General features: G+C 44.8%; 1 protein-coding gene across 1 annotated transcript in view; it reads left to right on the top strand.

Moving 5' to 3' along the window:
- Positions 1 to 1118: 1118 nt before the first annotated feature.
- The window catches only part of LOC306920306 (RNA polymerase II elongation factor ELL2-like), a gene marked incomplete at its 5' end in the record, with an annotated part of 63447 nt that continues 43428 nt past the window's right edge, over positions 1119 to 21137 (top strand). Inside the window, 2 exons of the mRNA XM_079497021.1 lie at positions 1119 to 1253; positions 3042 to 3089. Of these exons, the coding sequence (XP_079353147.1) occupies positions 1119 to 1253; positions 3042 to 3089 (183 nt within the window). The remainder of the gene's footprint in view (positions 1254 to 3041; positions 3090 to 21137) is intronic.

Raw genomic sequence — 21137 nt, 5'->3', positions numbered from 1 at the left:
AGTTTTCTGAAATAAATATTTTCACGATTTTTCAAAAATAGCAGATCTACAAGCTCATAGCGCGCCACCGAGTGGCGTGCTATGAGCTTGTAGATCTGCTATTTTTCAATAGCTAAATTATAACATAATGTTTAAAACACCAAAAGGGGTTCCCGCCCAAAATGGGTTAACTGTGCTTTTGCGCAGATCACGCAAACCTCAGCAAAAAGAAAAGGACAATATCGATGGCCTCCAACTGTACGCCAGTATGTCCCTGATTGGCTAACCCGACCTGTCGGCTTAACTGATTGGCAGAGATTCAAATAACATTGTGCCATGAAGCAGTAGGCTACATGGAATGACTTGCATCGTTCGCGACATGGTTGGACGACCCCATAGAACTAGTACATTTGGGGATCCTTGACATGAAAAGGTTTGAAAAAGAGTTACTGCACTACAGTAGTAGTGTTTTCAGACCTTTTCATGCCACAGATCGCCAATCTCCAAACCTACTCCATCAGGACGGGCCCCCCATTTCAAATGATTCTATCATAGGACATGAAAATACGTTTTTGTTTAAATTACATTGAATTGCCATAATTGTGCGTGAATTGATTAATCTTGGTGATTTTTTAACATTATTTATAGGCTACTATCTATGGTGGTTCGGGCATCGTGGTTATAGGATGCCTCTCGAGCGTCTCCCTAGGGAGGTCCTCAATGCACGCCCCACTGGAAGGAGAGGAGACCCCCGGGCAGACCAAGTGTGAGATGGAGGAATTATATTTCCAAAATCTGCAGGGAACGCCTCAGGATCCCCCAGAATGAAGTTACTATAATGGTGCAGTGGAGAGGTACTCTGGATCTCTCTGGTGGAGCTGTTGCCCCGGCGACCCGACTATGGATAAGCGGTTGAAGATGAATGGACTATTGATTTTGAATAGTGCACTGACTCAATAGTCGCACTTTGGAAACCCTAATGGGGTTCCCCCTTGGAAACCACAGGCAGCTGGGCACGCAGCCCCGCCCACCAGTCCGTGACGTAATGTCGTGGTCTGTCTGAGCTCTGAGCTGTGCGCTGTAGTGTACTACTAATCATTAGACACAAAGTGGTGGTGGTGATGGTGGTGATGATGATGATGGCTTCACTCACACAGCAGCACCGTTATGGCTTAAAGAACAACCAAGAAAACAACGGCAACAGCAACACGCTATTTCACGTCAAACTCACCGACAGCGCCCTGCGCTCCCTGGAAGCCTTCCAGAACCTCAAGGTAAAAAGATCCGTATTTTTGCTTCATATTGGCTTGTTGTTAACGGTTTATTATAGTCTAATTGTCAAAGTTGTTGCCCTGTTTTTATGTTTTAAGGTTGAATGTAACTTATGACGCTGTGTTGTTGTTGTTATCGTGATTGCAGTTTTTTTTTATATTTTGTTCGGTTTTTTTTATTGGCGTGCTGCTGTGTTAAGTTGCTGTCTTGCTCACTGTCGCTCCAACAAGTTTTGCCACAGCAGCTCTTCAGTGCGTTAAGTCCGATCTGCAAGCCCACAGTGGCTTGAAGGAGCATTTCGTTTTCTGTACAGTGAAAGAAACGGTTGTGTATTTTAAGGCTACAATGTATAGGCATTTAGACGCTCTTGTGACTTGTCCAGAGAAACGTGCACGTGTGAGATCAGAATAAGCCGCGAGTGTTTATTTACGGCTACGTAAACATAAACGGTAGTCGGTAATCAATAAACAACAAGGTAATAAGTGCAGAGACTCTGTTTGCTGTTTGTTTGGACATAGCCTATAGCTATAAGAGGCATGCTACTACTAAAGTATTACAAATTACGAATTACACTTTTCTTATATGGCCAATGCTTTGCCCTACCAACAGTCATTAAGACATGCAAATCCCTTGACTCCTTCAAAACCGCTCTCAAAGGGCACCTATACGGACGGCTGCAATTCGAAACTGGCCCCCGTAAAAATCTGAATCGGAATTCCTGTTCTGTTCTTTGACTATATAGAAGTGTCTATTTGTATGTCTCTAAATGTTTTGATGAATTGAACATGGTGGACCCTCTTGTAAACAAGTGTAATGCTTAATTGGGTCGTCCACTCACAGTTAACAGTCTTTGTATTGAGTTTGTGCTTGAAATGTACTGTAATTCTGCAAACTGTTAATACATATTTCAATCAATCAATCAAAAGTGTGGAAATGTAGAAAATAGTGAATATCATATCTGCAATTGGGCTCACAATGCGTTAGATCAGCAGCTATCTCACTTTGATATAGGGCTGAAGTGCAACATTTTATTGTAGAGTGAAACAAAAAAGAAGAAAAAAAATCAAGTATGTACTTAGTTAGTAGGCCTACATGTCCACCACTGGTTCATATAAGTTAGGCTATGAACATTAGAACATTTGAGGGTGCTTGGTGTGATTTAACCTAACCCCCATGCACTTTAAAGTCTATTCCAGGGACTATTGGACCTGCACGTATATAGTAGACAGTATTTACCTTGTATCCGCATAATCCATATTTCAACTTTCTATGTTTATTGTTTTTCTTAAATGAATAAGTAGACGACCTACAAGCTCTGTTGCAATGCAATGTTTTTAAGTGAAAGTTGAATAACGGCACCATATAAACACACCATTGGCTCAGGGGTAGAGTGACTGGATGGGAACCGCAAGGTTCTCAGTTCGAACCTGGGCTCCTCCCGAGTTGGTGTCAAAGTGTCCTTGAGCAAGACTCTGAACTCCTAATTGCTCCTGATGTGCAGGTTGGTGCTTTGCATGGTTTTCTCCGGCATCAGTGTGTATATGAATGGGCGAACGTAATGCACAATCTCTGTAAAGTGCCTTAATTGGATAAAGGCAATAAATGCACCATTTAAAGTGTTTGTTTTTTTTACATTTCCTGAAAAGTTCCACCTGACAGCAACAATTTATTCTACAGCACTATAATACCCTCTGCTTCCACATGAAAGATAAAAACTCATGTTTGAAAAGTTGACTTATTTATATATGAATCTTGTGCTGAAACGTGTCTCTCTCTTCTTGTCTCTGCAGGGATCCTTACCAGGTCAACCCTCTATTTGTTTCAAAGGAAACCAAGGGGTAAGTTCAAGGGAAAAGGGGGTCTTTATTATTGTTTCCACAAGTGTTACAACACTGCTGCTACTTGGCTGTTTTTTGACAGATACTGTACATACATGGCACTGCACATTATCTTTACTGTCTGTCTGTCTATATGTGTCTGTCCGTCTACTGTATAAAAACGTACAATTATGTGCAGTTAAAACTTTTTGAAATGCTTAAAGCCAATGTTTTTGTTGAACCAGATATTTGTTGAAACTGGACCAGTGGTGTTGACATTAATGAATCCTCTCTGGCACTCCCTCTGAATTGAAGGAGGTATTTTCAGCCCGAGACCCAAAAGAGGTGTTTGTCAAATGTACAAAAATACATTATTATTATTTTAAAACAATAGTGAAAATAGCCAATCTACAAGCATACCAATTTTTTAATGTTTTTTTTTGTAGGAAAGAAAAAAATAAAGATTTGCTACACATATACAAATTGCTCAACAACCGTGTGTGTGTGTGTGTGTGTGTGTGTGTGTGTGTGTGTGTGTGTGTGTGTGTGTGTGTGTGTGTGTGTGTGTGTGTGTGTGTGTGTGTGTGGGGCGCGTGCGTGCGTGCGCAGGTTAGTGGGTCAGGGTCATCCTGCAGGCTGTGAAGAGGCTTTGTTAGATGAGCGAGCAGCGCTGCCTGGGAAAATGAGACTGGAGGGGGCAGGGTGGAGAGACAGACAGAGAGAGAGAGACAGACAGACAGACTGATATACATGCAGAGAGAGAGAGAGAGAGAGAGAGAGAGACAGAGACAGAGTGGCTGGTGTTGTCAGAGAATAGTCTATCTATAGTACACAGTATGGTGGGGTTTGTGATGTGGACCCTATATGTAACCTAATCTGTACACAGACATAACCCAGATCATCTGCAAGGCTAAAGGCCTGAACAGTAAAATCCAATTGGAATGAGTTCACTTTTGTCTCATAATTGGACAATAATATTATTGACTGAGTAGATGGAAGCTTTATGAGTGGACTGCTGTCATTTATAGAGCAGTGTTTCCCAAACACTGGTTGGGTTGGGACCCACTGTAGATATATTTTCACTATTGTAGGTAATTATATTGTCATAATTTTTCTTTTTAAGTTTGGTTCCCGCGGGAAGACGAAAACTATTTATTTTGGGTGCATTTCTTCCTCAGCCTAGTGGGAATATACTGTACATGCACACTGAATATACTGTACATGCACACTTGCACAGTTTGTTCTGCAAACATTGGAAGGCAAGCTTAGCCATCGGGATGGAGTATGAAACATTTGAAACACTCGTTTAATGTGTGCACAGTTTGGCTGCGATAAAGCCAACAGTGCCAAACCTCCTCCTCACCTCCTGCACCCTGCTAAACCTCCTCCTCACCTCCTCCACCCTGCTAAACCTCCTCCTCACCTAGCTCCTCCACCCTGCTAAACCTCCTCCTCACCTCCTCCACCCTGCTAAACCTCCTCCTCACCTCCTCCACCCTGCTAAACCTCCTCCTCACCTAGCTCCTCCACCCTGCTAAACCTCCTCCTCACCCCCACCACCCTGCTAAACCTCCTCCTCACCTAGCTCCTCCACCCTGCTAAACCTCCTCCTCACCTAGCTCCTCCACCCTGCTAAACCTCCTCCTCACCCCCACCACCCTGCTAAACCTCCTCCTCACCTAGCTCCTGCACCCTGCTAAACCTCCTCCTCAACTCCTCCACACTGCTAAACCTCCTCCTCACCTATCTCCTCCACCCTGCTAAACCTCCTCCTCACCTCCTCCACCCTGCTAAACCTCCTCCTCACCTAGCTCCTCCACCCTGCTAAACCTCCTCCTCACCTAGCTCCTCCACCCTGCTAAACCTCCTCCTCACCTAGCTCCTCCACCCTGCTAAACCTCCTCCTCACCCCCACCACCCTGCTAAACCTCCTCCTCACCTAGCTCCTGCACCCTGCTAAACCTCCTCCTCAACTCCTCCACCCTGCTAAACCTCCTCCTCAACTCCTCCACCCTGCTAAACCTCCTCCTCACCTCCCCCACCCTGCTAAACCTCCTCCTCACCTCCCCCACCCTGCTAAACCTCCTCCTCAACTCCTCCACCCTGCTAAACCTCCTCCTCAACTCCTCCACCCTGCTAAACCTCCTCCTCAACTCCTGCACCCTGCTAAACCTCCTCCTCAACTCCTCCACCCTGCTAAACCTTCTCCTCACCTCCTCCACCCTGCTAAACCTCCTCCTCAACTCCTCCACACTGCTAAACCTCCTCCTCAACTCCTCCACCCTGCTAAACCTCCTCCTCACCTCCCCCACCCTGCTAAACCTCCTCCTCAACTCCTCCACCCTGCTAAACCTCCTCCTCACCTCCTCCACCCTGCTAAACCTCCTCCTCAACTCCTCCACCCTGCTAAACCTCCTCCTCAACTCCTCCACCCTGCTAAACCTCCTCCTCACCTCCCCCACCCTGCTAAACCTCCTCCTCACCTCCCCCACCCTGCTAAACCTCCTCCTCAACTCCTCCACCCTGCTAAACCTCCTCCTCAACTCCTCCACCCTGCTAAACCTCCTCCTCAACTCCTGCACCCTGCTAAACCTCCTCCTCAACTCCTCCACCCTGCTAAACCTTCTCCTCACCTCCTCCACCCTGCTAAACCTCCTCCTCAACTCCTCCACACTGCTAAACCTCCTCCTCAACTCCTCCACCCTGCTAAACCTCCTCCTCACCTCCCCCACCCTGCTAAACCTCCTCCTCAACTCCTCCACCCTGCTAAACCTCCTCCTCACCTCCTCCACCCTGCTAAACCTCCTCCTCAACTCCTCCACCCTGCTAAACCTCCTCCTCAACTCCTCCACCCTGCTAAACCTCCTCCTCAACTCCTCCACCCTGCTAAACCTCCTCCTCAACTCCTCCACCCTGCTAAACCTCCTCCTCAACTCCTCCACCCTGCTAAACCTCCTCCTCAACTCCTCCACCCTGCTAAACCTCCTCCTCAACTCCTCCACCCTGCTAAACCTCCTCCTCACCTCCTCCACCCTGCTAAACCTCCTCTTCACCCCCTGCTAAACCTCCTCCTCAACTCCTCCACCCTGCTAAACCTCCTCACCTCCTCCACCCTGCTAAACCTCCTCCTCACCTCCTCCACCCTGCTAAACCTCCTCCTCAACTCCTCCACCCTGCTAAACCTCCTCAACTCCTGCAAACTGCTAAACCTCCTCCTCAACTCCTGCACCCTGCTAAACCTCCTCCACAACTCCTCCACCCTGCTAAACCTCCTCCTCACCTAGCTCCTCCACCCTGCTAAACCTCCTCCTCACCTCCTCCACCCTGCTAAACCTCCTCCTCACCTCCTCCACCCTGCTAAACCTCCTCCTCAACTCCTCCACCCTGCTAAACCTCCTCCTCACCTCCACCCTGCTTAACCTCCTCCTCACCTCCTCCACCCTGCTAAACCTCCTCCTCACCTCCTCCACCCTGCTAATCCTCCTCCTCAACTCCTCCACCCTGCTAAACCTCCTCCTCAACTCCTGCACCCTGCTAAACCTCCTCCTCACCTCCTCCACCCTGCTAAACCTCCTCCTCAACTCCTCCACCCTGCTAAACCTCCTCCTCAACTCCTCCACACTGCTAAACCTCCTCCTCACCTCCTCCACCCTGCTAAACCTCCTCTTCACCCCCTGCTAAACCTCCTCCTCAACTCCTCCACCCTGCTAAACCTCCTCCTCACCTCCTCCACCCTGCTAAACCTCCTCCTCACCTCCTCCACCCTGCTAAACCTCCTCCTCAACTCCTCCACCCTGCTAAACCTCCTCCTCAACTCCTGCACCCTGCTAAACCTCCTCCTCAACTCCTGCACCCTGCTAAACCTCCTCCTCAACTCCTCCACCCTGCTAAACCTCCTCCTCACCTAGCTCCTCCACCCTGCTAAACCTCCTCCTCACCTCCTCCACCCTGCTAAACCTCCTCCTCACCTCCTCCACCCTGCTAAACCTCCTCCTCAACTCCTCCACCCTGCTAAACCTCCTCCTCAACTCCTCCACCCTGCTAAACCTCCTCCTCACCTAGCTCCTCCACCCTGCTAAACCTCCTCCTCACCTCCTCCACCCTGCTAAACCTCCTCCTCACCTCCTCCACCCTGCTAAACCTCCTCCTCAACTCCTCCACCCTGCTAAACCTCCTCCTCACCTCCTCCACCCTGCTAAACCTCCTCCTCACCTCCTCCACCCTGCTAAACCTCCTTCCTCAACTCCTCCACCCTGCTAAACCTCCTCCTCACCTAGCTCCTCCACCCTGCTAAACCTCCTCCTCACCTAGCTCCTCCACCCTGCTAAACCACCTCCTCACCTCCTCCACCCTGCTAAACCTCCTCCTCACCTCCTCCACCCTGCTAAACCTCCTCCTCAACTCCTCCAAGCAAGCTTATTATTTATAGCCTAGTTTTACATTGTTGGTAAAAAAAATAATCATTTTCAGTTTAGTTTTAATTTGTTTTTAAAGTGAGTTGGCTTAGTTTCTTTTTCGAAAGACACATCAGCGCTGGAAGGGGGGTGCGCAGGGTGCGCCAGCACCCCCTGCTGGTGGAGAGGAGAATTATTTGACATGTCTATCAGAGCGTGCAGATTGCACAGCGAGTGAGTTGACAGACACAACAACATGACGAGACGCTAAATGTATTGTAGTTTTACTTTCACCTGCACCAAGTGGTTTAAAGAAATCTAACCCAAACAACAACACAATAAGAGTCACATACTGTTATTATGATTAACTCGGTTACTCGGAGGAGGTGGAAATAACAACACAACGACAACTAATAGTAAGTATAACAGGTGTGTGTGTGTTAGAGATGTTTGTCGAGTGTTTGTGTTGGAACGCTCAGTGCGGCCGCACAGTTCATATACAGCTTCTTCCAGAGAGAGATCATATATGGAGAGTGGAGAGTCGAGACACTACACTGCTGTGTGCGCGTGTGTATACTAGTCTCTCTCTCTCTCTCTCTCTCTCTCTCTCTCTCCCTCTCTCTCTCTCTCTCGTAGGCTACATGATGCTGCGGTGCTAGGTCCTAAATAAGTCATTATTAGGCCATATATACCCGAATAAGACCCGAAATTTTGAGCTTGTAGGTCTGCTATTTTTAAAAAATAGTGAAAATGTGGCGCAAATCTTTGAATATATATTCTTTCAGAGCAAACGTTTTTAACTGAAATATTTGCTTCTGGAGGGTCCCTGGAACAACATATTTTCAAATGGGGGTCGGCGGCCAATTATAAATATTTTTTGGGGTCCTTGACATGAAATATTGAGCACTATAGAAACATAGGTATTTCAGAAAACTGCCAGGATTTAGAAGACATATTTTAAATTTCGACTTCAGGCCTAAATGTGTTAAAGAACAGTTGCAGTTAACTCTCGTTTTGTTTGTCAGTTAACTTTAATGTTTTTGAGCAGTGTACACCACTCCAATGACTGGCTTTGTGTGTCCCTATGTGTCTATATGTAACAGTCTGTCTGTTTGGGGTATGCACAGCTGCAATACCGCTGGGTGACCTAAAGTGGCACTGTTGAGCAGCCTACAGGCCCATTCACACTGAGCACTATAACAATAAAAGTAATATAGCTGCAAGCAGCGATAAGGCGGGACCAAGAAAAAAGAGAATAAGCAATAAGAACAATAGTACAAATAAGACTCATGGGCTGAGTTGTCAGTACCCAGATTTGAACACACAAACTTGTGATCCAAGGGCAAGAGCTCTACTGGCTGAGCTACACTGACACAATCAGTTGTTCCATTGTAAACAGCAAAATCATTCAGTGTTTTTGATAACAATCATCATTGTCCATTACTGCAGTGTGTTCGATGTTCATGTTTTCACGTACAAACTTCTCTTCAACCGGGATTTCAGATAATGGTCCATAGATTGTGTGTAGGATATTTCACGCAAATTGCTCAAAAATCCAGGCAGAAAATCAGGTACAGTATAAGCATTTTTCAAACTGCTCAAAATGGCGGAAAATCTGAGGGCGGAGCCTACGGACATGTTCGTATATGGAAGCGGTGACCGTCAATTTACCTTTTAGCATTGCTCCGGTTGCTATGGAGAGTCTTTTTTTTTATATTCTTCTTCTTTTTTTTTATTCCATATTTTGAAAATTCCTCTAATCCGGTGTGCAGGTGATGACATGCACAATATAATTTAAATGTCTTTCTTTTATTTATAATGGGCTTCGGTGGCAACGAGGGCCAAAACTGGTGTCCACCAGGTGGCACTGAATGTTAAGCTGTTTATAAGTGCATTGAGTATTCGCACCTTAATATTCCATTCAGCCAAGACCGGTACATGCATCTGCTTCTGCTAAAACTCTGATGATTGTTTGTAAAAAACAAACCGTTTGGTTAATTTGAAATGCACGCACACTGAAGGGACGAGGAGAGACGAGACTTTTTTTTCCTCTCTCACCCTCTACTGCACCGCGCAGCCTGCAGGGAACCTCTCTCTCTGTCTGTCTGTGTCTCTCTCTCTTTCTCTCTCTCGCGCTTTAATCATAAAATGGTAATTGGTCAATACGTTTATATTATTTCTATATAGTCTACATGTATGTCTGCCTGGCTGGGTCGGGTCTCTCGGAATGTCGGAAATAAATAAAATGTCACAGGTTAATTTCGGATTTCAGAACCATTTTTTTGGACCCGTGAAGAGCTCTACTGTGTAGTGTGTGTCAGCTAGCTAGCTAACGTTAGCTATGTTTTTTGTCTTTTAACCTGTATAGCACTAGCTAGCTATACTCAGGCAAATATTGTTTTGTATAAGTTATTAAAAAAGAAGCCTATCCATCATTGCCGTAGGGAAAACAAATATATATATATATAATAAAAACGACTCATCCCAAAAATGACAGCCAACCGGAGACCAAACTATTATTTTGTTAGGCCTTAGGGGCAGAAGAAGAATTTTCACAAAACAGCAATTTTCATTGGCTTATAAAAATTTCATTTGTTCACTTCAAAAAAGATTTCATATCCGTATGGGTCCAAAGTTCACGTGTAGAAGTTTTCGTGCTTTTTGATCAAAGATCCTGGGAGGAGATAACCTGACTCCGCCAGATTGCGGCAGTACTGAGTTCACAAGTTCCCTCCTCCTGCCTGCATCTAGGATCTCTCAGGCAGCAACGATGAACCCGGAAGCAGCGGGACAAAAATCTGATATCTCCATAATAATTTCGAGTTGTAGTCTTGTTAGGTTGTGTTTACATTGTGCTGTGGCACAGCTTCAATATATCATAAGTTTCGCGTTGATCCCGCCTCTAGCGGCCCCGTACAGCCGCATATCGCTCCGGCCAGAATTGGTCCAGAGTACATCGTCTCTGCCTGAGAGATCCCAGACTCACCCTTAGCTGGCAGAATGCAAATGTTGTCCAGCAGGGGGAGTGGTTCTACCAGGCTAGGGAGGGATAGTTTTTCAAATAATTCAAAATGGCAGGTGTTCTAAATGTCAGAGGTCAAAAGTCAGAACACGAAAGTTGTTCGGCATGAGGAGACACATATGTGTATCAAAGTTACATTGCCAACGGTCAAATGGTTCATGAGCTATGCGCGTTCAAAGTTTGCATTTTCAATTGAGTGCTATAGGGCCACCCTTTGGCCAATGGTCATGGGCTTCGTATAGTCACCGTTTGGCATGGCCCTCTACCAGATTCCCACGTTTCGCGGAAACCGACTGCACGGTTCAGCCAGAACTTCTATTTTTGGCGGAAGAAGAAGAAGGAGGAGAAGAAGAAAAAAAGACAAAAACATCAAGTGACCAAAGTCCCTTCGGGACTTCTTGGTCCCTTAATAACTTAACAATGAAAAGAGTAGTCTATACACTCTACAGTACAGTAACCATCACAATAAAAATATAGTTGCACCTCTCAGTTCACACAGGTGTGTTTTTTTTCTTCTCTTTTCATCAATTTCAGTTTCGGCAATGTTGTTAGTTTTAGTCAGCTACAATAACGTTGAATATGTGACGCGAGCTGGCTTCAGTCCGAGCTCAAGCTGTTATGTTGCAGCGGGGCAGTCGTGCTTTTGGAGGGTGTGTGTGTTTACTTGTATTACACGTGTACACACACACGCATAGTACACAAGTATAGTAGAATTGAAATAGACATTGTGAGGACAATTTCCCTGTCCCATTTAGGCCTGACGTCGAAATAAAAAAAAAGTTTTCTGAAATTTTCTGAAATACCTATGTTTCTGTATCAGTGGTTCTCAAACATTTTCATGTCAAGGACCCCCCCAAAAATATATGTAATTGGCCGACCCCCATCTGAGAATATGTTGTTCCAGGGAGTGGGACCCCCCACCAGAAGCAATGCTTTGAAAGAATATATAATCAAATATTTGCGCCATATTTGCGCCAGTTTAAAAAAAATAGCAGACCTACAAGTTCATAGCGTGGCACTCGGTGCCGCGCTATGAGCTTGTAGATCTGCTATTTTTCAATAGCTAAAGTATAACATAATGCTTTAAAACACCAAAACAATATTTTTAGAGTTATTACATTTAGGAAACTGGCTAGGATTAGGCATTCATGCGTTAGGTTTAGATGTTAGTTTAGGGACATGTCTAGTTTGTAAATTACAGTGGAAATGGCCAACAACAATGAAGACAGCACTTCAGCTTTTTCCACTTTTTTTTTCAAGAGCTGGCGTTTCACTTTTACTCTCTGTAGAGTTCTCAAATTCTGCACAAACCCGAGCAGGCCCGACCCGACGTTTTAGGGCCAGGTAGTCGGGCCGGGCCGGGCCTCGGGCCTGATCAGTTAGGGCCGGGCCTTAATTTTCGGGCCCGATGAGAACTCTAATGTATGGGGATTAAGCTACTAATTTAGTTAATTAAAGTGGGTCATGTTTGCATGTTTGGAATTGTAACAGCTGAAATCAATAAAAGGAGACTTTTACAGGAAAAAAACCGTTTCTGCTTACCTAATCATTAAGGGAACTCTCCTGCCTACCAGTAACATAACATTGTCAGGCTCCCCCTTTTTCCCTTTTTTTCATTAACACCTTGGAGGCCCGGGGCGGAGTTCTCCGTCAAGTTCAAGGTCATGGTCAAGTGCCCAAGCCGGAGATTGATAAATAGGACGGAGATTAATGATAACAAAACCGTTCGCATCGCTCTAGAGCCTAGGAGCGCTTGTTGCCCTATCCGATGACGTGTCAAAAAGTGACACGTCATCGAAAATGTCCCCTGCCTGTTTAGCTGACGAAAACGAAAATCTTAAAACGATCATAACTCCCGATCTAAATCATCCCGTCTAATTCTGAAAAAAGATCCTGTGTTTGACGGCCTTCCACGGTCCAGTCGCTAGTCACGATAGATTTATTATTACCTCCCGTTGTTGTCGATCGACTCTAGAGTGGTGTGGCTATTGTTAGCTGCTAGACAGACATGCACACCAGCTTCCGGTGCGCCGGTAAAAGTGGTCCGTGCGCTATAAATGAAATGGATTAAATAGTTCCGGGCCTCCAAGGTGTTAATAACATGTTAACTTCTGAACTGTCCACAGCCTCCATGGTTGAGTGGGGAACATAGAACCTTTTATAGAACCTTTTCTTAGTTATGTGGGGAACATAGAACCTTTTTTGAGTGGGGAACATAGAACCTCTTTTTGGTTGAGCGGGGAACATAGAACCTTTTTTGGGGGGCCGGGTGAGTGGGGAACATAGAACCTGGGGAACATAGGGATGACCCCCTTTGAAAGCATAAAACAGGGCTTAAGTTGTAGATACACACTACACATCATCGTTGTAGTGCTCTTTTCTGTCTTTCTAACAACTGAGGTCTTCGGACCTCAGTTCTTGACCAAATTACTGTCTAGAGCTAATTACAGGATTGTGTAATCCTGTGATTATACTATCCTAACTACAGGATACTGTAATCCTCTGATTATAGTATCCTAACTATACAGTCTGCACTCAGCAGCAGCTTTCACTGTCTGCCTGACTCATAAATATCATATACTGTAAGTCTGACCTGCTGCTTCCACATTGCATTGTGTGTGTGTGTGTGTGTGTGTGTGTGTGCGCGCGTGTGCGTGCGTGGGTGCGTGCGTGCGTGCGTGTGTATGCGCATACACTTGTATCAATATACTGTACATGTGAGCGCCCCACAGGTATATTCGAGGATTAGACATGTTGAGGAACGATTTCCTGGTCCTCACAAGAGAAATGGTTGTTTTTATGGTAAAAAAAATATTTGTATTTTCCTGATTTATAGGCTACTTAGTTGCACACCAATGACGTGCCCTGGAAATAACAGATCTAGAAGCTCACTGTGTGCTTGTAGATCTATTTCAGGCTATTCCAGCGGTAAAAATGGCATTAATGAAAATCGGAATCCAAAGGCACGTGCGTGCGTGTGGTTGTTGTTGACACTTTAGTTTGTGTGTGACTTGTGTATTTAGCCTGCCTGCTATCTCCCTACAGTGCAGTGAACTGTGTCTCTGGCCTACCCCCGTCAGGTCTCCTTTCCACTTCAATAAGTGTGTGTGTGTGTGTGTGTGTGTGTGTGTGTGTGTGTGTGTGTGTGTGTGTGTGTGTGTGTGTGTGTGTGTGTGTGTGTGTGTGTGTGTGTGTGTGTGTGTGTGTGTTTTTGCGCGGGAGTGTGCGTGTGTGTGTGCGTGTGTAACTTGTGTGGGGTGGTGAGGGTCACAATGTGGACTCTTAAGTCAAAGTCGTGTATTCAACATTTACTTGGGTGAATATTGGCATCAAAATATACTTAATCCATTTTGGGCGGGAACCCCTTTTGGTGTTTTAAAGCATTATGTTATACTTTAGCTATTGAAAAATAGCAGATCTACAAGCTCAACAAGCTCAGCTATGAACTTGTAGGTCTGCTATTTTTTATTCTTAAAAAAAAAGAATCTGCTATTTTTGATTCTTGAAAATGTGGTGCAAAATCTTTGAATATATATTCTTTCAGAGCGAACGTATTTTAGTCACATTTTTGACAGAAAAAGGTTTTTCAGAAAACTGTCAGAATTTAGTAGAATCGTTCTCAGGTCTAAATGGGTTAAAGTGCCTGTCCCATTCCACAGAGCTTTGTAGATCTATGCTATTTTTAGTAGTATTGTAGTGGAGTGGAAGGTGCAATATTTGCCTATATGAGATGTAGCATAGTATTAGTAAGTACTGAAAATGGAAATACTCAAGTAAACGCACCCCAGAATTGTACTTAACCCATTTAGACCTGAGGACGATTCTACAAATGCCTTCTAAATGCTGACAGTTATCTGAGAAACCTCATGTTTCTATGTCAGTGGTTCTCAAACAGTTTCAGGTCAAGGACCCCCAAAAATATATGTATTTGGCCGCCGACACCCATCGGAAAATATGTTGTTCCAGCGACCCCTCAGAAGCAAAGATTTGAGTTAAAAACGTTCGCTCTGAAATAATATATATTCAAAGATTTGTGCCACATTTTCACGATTTTTCAAAAATGGCAGACCTACAAGTTCTATGAGCTTGTAGATCTGCTATTTTTCAATAGCTAAATTATAACATAATGTTTAAAACACCAAAAGGGGTTCCCGCCCAAAATGGGTTAAGTGCAGTAATTGAGTATGTAGTATGTACTAACTTTACCTTCCACCACTGCTTGTCACCCTCCTTGCATCACCCAAATTGATAAAAAATAAATGGTAGGTGCATAAGAAAAAGAGGTTGCATCAGCAACGGTTTTCAGTGGAGTGCTAGACCCAAACTCCAGTATGTTTTGGTAGGGTTTTTGTCCATTTAGGTCCGGATGTGTAAAGGTCCGTAATCCATATACAACTGGGAGCGTTTATTTTGTGTGATTATTTTTGCATGATTATTTTGCATGAATTGAACCCATTTGGTTTTCTGAAAAAGCTGTTTCTATGTCAGTCGTTCTTCGATTTTTCAAAAATAGCAGACCTACAAGCTCGTAGCACGCCACTTGGTGGCGCGCTATGAGCTTGTAGATCTGCTATTTTTCAATAGCTAAAGCATAACATAATGCTAACACCAAAAGGGGTTCCCGCCCAGAATGGGTTAACAGAGACCCTAAAAATAGAGAATACATCATCATCATCATTTTTTGACCGCGGTCGAGATCGTGGATTTCACAATATCACGCCCGACTTCCCGGTCCTTCATTGCCATCCCCAGTTCCTGCTTACCTGATGCCTGTGTCCCTAGCGATGACATCAGGGAACGACAGTTTTCTACCTCTGGTCTGCTTTGAGGCAGGACTCCAGAGAAGAAGGGAAGATATAACCTCATTGTCAGTTCTGTAGCAGTGGCCGGCAAACTGTGTTCTTCTGGATCGGACTAGTGAAGAAACACAGGGAAGGTTGCCGTATATTAGATTAGTTGATGGGTGTCTCTTCCAAGACAGATGTTGCGCTCTCATTAGAAGGCGGGTGTAAGTGCCATCCAACCGTTTCTCTTGTTTCTTTGAAAGTGTCTCTGAGCCATAGAGTAGAATCGGCTCAACGGTCGTCCTAAATATTTTAAGCTGGGATGACCAGATCTTATGCATGTCATTGCAGGCTGACCAGGCCATACCCTTAAAAATAGCAGATCTACAAGCTCATAGCGTGCCACCGAGTGGCGCGCTATGAGCTTGTAGATCTGCTATTTTTTAAATAGCTAAAGCATAACATAATGCTAACACCAAAAGGGGTTCCCGCCCAAAATGGGTTAAGCTACTATTTGTGATTGTGAGTATACATTACGGGCACACAAGCGCCAATATAAGGAGGCGATGAAGCGACGCCATAATCTTTTGAAACCAGGACGATTTTTTTTTACACACTTTTAAATTATTTCGATTTCCTGCACACCACACCATCGTAGGGCTTGTCCTGTAGCACATTGTGTTTCAGCTTTGGTTGTGTTTTTGAAAACCAAATCTATTTTTTCCCCCCTTTTTCCCCCACTCCATGGAGACCGAGTGTCCTGTGCTGTCAGACAGTATTATGTTGGGATCCTGCCTGTGTCACTGTTTTGTTTACTGTAAACATAGGCTACAGTGATAAGCAATCCACGTTAATCACAACGGCATTCCATATTGTCAGGATAAAGGGAAACTGTTGAGGGATTACACTCCTCTGTGCTTCAGTGGGCAGAGCTAGCTGCTAGGTTGTTGTCAGGCAGAAACCTTGCATCTCCATTTTATTGATGTTGTAAATCTTCATGCAGAAGTGGCCAAAATATCAAATAAGACGATATACAAGCTCACATTGCGTCGTACATCGGCTATTTTTGTGACAAATTCTTAAAGTGCAGGTGACTTTCACACATTTCTTGTGTGTGTGTGTGTGTGTGTGTGTGTGTGTGTGTGTGTGTGTGTGTGTGTGTGTGTGTGTGTGTGTGTGTGTGTGTGTGTGTGTGTGTGTGTGTGTGTGAGTGTGTGTATGTGTGTGTGTGTGTGTGTGTGTTGAATACTGAATGAATAAATTAAGCTTGGAAACAGTACGGCAGTACAGTTGCAAAGGTTATGCTAAAAAGAGGAGGCTGGTGGTCAGCAACAACACTACAAGCAATACTAGATATATTTACAGAACAGAGGGTGGTGGGGGAGAGGGGCAGAAGATGGCACTCTCACAGGACTCCTTCGGTGGAGCTCGATGAGGGAGTACATGGCTTGTACTCTCTGTGGGCAAGATAGTTTGGACCATGGGTATTCAACTAGATTAGGTCGGGGGCCACAACTGTAGAATGATTGTGTGTGGAGGGCCGCATGGCGTGCGCGCACATTTTTTTGGATTCTACAAATGCATTTTGTGTTCACACACAAAGATTTATGTAGGCTAATACATTTGTGCACAGTATGAGCACAGGGTGATATGTCTATACAAGTATATGCTATACCTTAGAATAGACCTATTTGACAGAACGAGCGTCAACGAGCACTAGCTGAAAATACACACACACACACACACACACACACACACACACACACACACACACACACACACACACACACACACACTGGCCTTTAGGCCAGTCAATCTATCTAAGCTAAAAAGGGGAGTGACCCAAAATTGCAATAGTAATCATTCAAGGTTTTTTTCATGATCCTTACGGTCACCCAAATAACATTCAAAATTGTTGCATTGAAAAATTGTAGATCATGGTAAATGCAGGGGTTGAAAGTTGGGGTACCATTAAAAACCTATATAAGGCAAACATAATTCATTTTTAATCATGCTTTAAGTAGCATGTGAGTTTGTTTTCATGATTCTGAACCCATTCCAAACATTAGTTTTGCACGAAAAACACTCCTTGGGTTAAATTCGGCCATAGCCACTTGCCCAAATGTGATGACCTCATCAAATTTGTGATGACCTCATCAAATTTGTGATGACCTCATCAAATTTGTGATGACGGCTATGGCTGTTTTTTGTGCAAAACTATTATTTGGATGACCCTAAGGATCATAATCGATTACTATTGCAATTTATTTTGGGTCAAACCTTAGATTGACTAGCCTACTTGGACCCACAGAAATTTCCACCACTAATCCGAATGAAATAAACTATGTCTAAAAAATAGTCAAAATGAGTTTTATTGTTGGTGAGAATGCAGCTGGAAAGTGCAAGTGTGTGTAATGCAGCAACAATGTGCTCGATTGGCTGTTGTTCAAGGTGGGTGGGTGGGTCAGTTGGAGAGGTGATTCTGGTGGAATAAAAGGCGTCCGCCATCCAGCATGGCTTTGTTTACATTCTGCACACATCACGTCAGGTGGCTCGACAAAAAAAGGTCAAAACACTGAAATACAGCAATGGCGGATTCTCTCACCCATTTGCTTACAATGTGGGTCAAATATAAATAATGTATTTGTTACTGCCTGGCTGTCACTCTGAGGCGGCTGGGAATAGTCCGAAATAACCCCATAAATACGCACAAAACCGCCAAAATCTTGCGAGCACGAGGGGGGGACCCATTGAGCTTCAGTGCCCAGGGGCCCTCAAAGGTGCAAATCCAGCCCTGCACACACACACACACACACACACACACACACACACACACACACACACACACACACACACACACACACACACACGAACAATCTGTTGTTTTGTCTCTTGCCCATCACTCTTTGTCTCCGCCAGGCTGGATACTATGTTTTCGCCTCTGTGTGTCTGTGTGAGCAGCTAATCTCCTGCACCGTTCAACTGAACTGTGTGAAACAGCAGAACCTCTGCCTCAAAATGTTTACAACGGCACACCATTACTGTGCATTAATGTGATAAAGACGTATGTGTCTGATTTAGCATATTCCAATTCTGATTGGCTTCCAAAGTTTGCGGGAGTGATGCATAAGTCCAATTTATCAGATCCCATTCCAATTGCCTATATGACTGCCTTCCAACGTTTGCAAGTCCTGGACTAGGCAACCTGGCCCGGCGAAGACGTGTCCTCCGAGGAACATGCCCCCCTCTCTCTCTTCATGTCACAGACAGACACATTGTGCGTTCCATTGTGGTGGTTGGTGGTTGGGGACACTCCATTGTGGATCAGCTTTTAATGTCATGTTGAGGCCTGGTGGCTCTGGGAACCAACACAGCTCTGTCTGCTTTGGTCTGCCATGATGACACGGAAGACAATTACTACTTGGTGTGTGTGTGTGTGTGTGTGTGTGTGTGTGTGTGTGTGTGTGTGTGTGTGTGTGTGTGTGTGTGTGTGTGTGTGTGTGTGTGTGTGTGTGTGTGTGTGTGTGTGTGTGTGTGTGTGCGTGTATGCGTGCGTGCGTGCAGTTGCACCCAGTTTTAGCCCTTGCCCGCTGCTGAAAGACTTACCGAAAAATAAAATAATAACGTCTCTGCTCAACGATAGATGGACAGGTCAGCAGATTACCTTCCCCCAACAACTCCAAATGTCTCCGTGCTGTTGGAGCATCACAAACTGCATGCTAAGTTCTCTTGAGTGCTGCCGCGGTGATTAATGGGCCTTTGCTAAACAAAAGATCACTGGGAATGTGGGCAGCAATTAATTCACGCCCTCAACACCACCTTCATCAGAATCAGGCCACACAAAACTAAAAGTCAGTCACCAAAAAAAGGTTCCCCCCCCCCAATCCCCCATGTCCTTTCATATTATTTAATTACACTAGTACCAATGACAGATGTGTTGATGTGTGTTAATTGCTCTTGGACTGTTAAAGGGATAGTTCAGATTTTTTTTACTTAAGTTTTATGAAATACTAATATGCCATTAATATAGTGGTTGCAACTGTATTAATTGATTGCCAGAGTCCTGTGGTGGGAGTTCTGCTCTGGTTTTGGTGAAATATCAAGTAGTTCCGGTCATTTTGTGGGGGGCACTGGGGGCCACGCAGTAAAAGTAAATGAATCCACAAAACTAACGTAATTTGTATTGTTGACAAGTATTTCATACAACTTAAGTTCAAAAAATCTGAACTATCCCTATTGTGTCTATTGTTTTTGCGCTTTGTGGATTAGCCTGTTATGGAGGGTACGTGCATGCTTAAAGTGAATGGCACATCGAGTGGCAAATCGAGTGGAAAAGCAACAGGCAAAGTGAGTTTAACATTGTTTAACGTTGTTTAATGCAATCAGATAGGACTTCTCTGTTTGGATGCATGGGTTGGCCAGAAAGTAGTTTTTTGCCACTCAGTAGGCATTTCTGCATAACTTCCGGGTTTGATGATGATGTCACACGCATACCCTCTATTGTTCTTTTGTACTAGCTGTTACTCTGACATATTTCTTTTAGTGAGGCTGTCGGGGAATACTATTCAGGATTAATCAAGATGAACAACATTAGACATGCTTGAATTTGGTCGGTACTCACCATTAAGTTAAGCTGTCTTTTTGTGCACCTGCACCTTAATTAGGTGTTGTGTATATGAAGGAACGTGTGCACTTTTCCCATGAGGCTGCCATAGGCCGGTGTTGCGCCCCCTGGGGGCGGGAGTTTGCATGCCATGCCAAAATGTTAATCCTAGCTACTCCCCTGTCGTGCGTGCGTGTCTGAGATGTTTTAGACCCCTCACACATGGCCCGACGTCAGTGTGTGTGTGTGTGTATGTGTGTGTGTGTGTGTGTCCAAAAAAAGGTGATTGCTGCAAATCATTTCAAATAAATTATAATGGTAAAATCGTACATGCAGTGCAACTTTTACCATTGAAAGTGTGTTTGGAGGTGTGCTCTAAGAGGAGAAACATGATATTCCAATTACAGTTAGAGTGCATCAAAATAAAACAAAACACAACAAGACAGCGTCTGATAACGCTACAGCTTCCCCATGGATTGGGAGCGATGAGGGGACGGTGAATGTGAGATTATGAATAAACAAAATGTGAAAGATGTTTTGGAATCCTCTTCCATGGCCTGTTGGCAGCAGCGTGCACAAGACATTGACACTGATCAGTGTGGTTAGGGTTGTGTGTGTGTGTGTGTGTGTGTGTGTGTGTGTGTGTGTGTGTGTGTGTGTGTGTGTGGGGGTGGGTGGGTGGGTGCCGGGGGTGGGTGGGTGTGTGTGTGGGGGTGTGTGTGTTTTGCCGGGGGTGGGTGTACATGTTTGTGTGTGTGTGTGGGTGGGTGTGTGTGTGTGGGTGTGTGGGTCTCAAACAACTGAAGACATTCACTTCATAATGTACGCATGCAGCTTTACATCCTTAGTTTCGCTTTTGTTTTCACTGTGGCAAGCCCGAGGGAATTGAGCGTGCCAACATGTTCACGACATGTTTGTTAAAAAACATTAAAAAGGAACTAACATCAACCTCTGTTTAGCGCCATCGACATTCGCATTCAACAACTTTTTCACCTTCACGATTTAGTGAACGTTGACAGTACTATGGACAAAACAAAATTGTCTGCTTTAGGTTCATAGCTAAATTTCGAAAGTCCTCCTCACTCCCCATGACACACGCACGCACGCACGCACGCACGCACGTACGCACGCACACACGCGCGCACGCACACACGCACGCACGTACGTCGCACGCACACGCACACTAATGCAATCCCCATGCAGAGTGACTCAGGGGGGTTCAGAGTGACTAGACTAAGCCCCCCTGTTGTTAGCAGGCAGCGGTCG

Source organism: Electrona antarctica (genome assembly GCF_951216825.1).
Source record: "Electrona antarctica genome assembly, chromosome: 3".
NCBI lineage: Eukaryota > Metazoa > Chordata > Actinopteri > Myctophiformes > Myctophidae > Electrona > Electrona antarctica.
The sequence above is the reverse complement of the archived record's forward strand: the minus strand, read 5'-3'. Positions and strand labels throughout refer to the sequence as shown.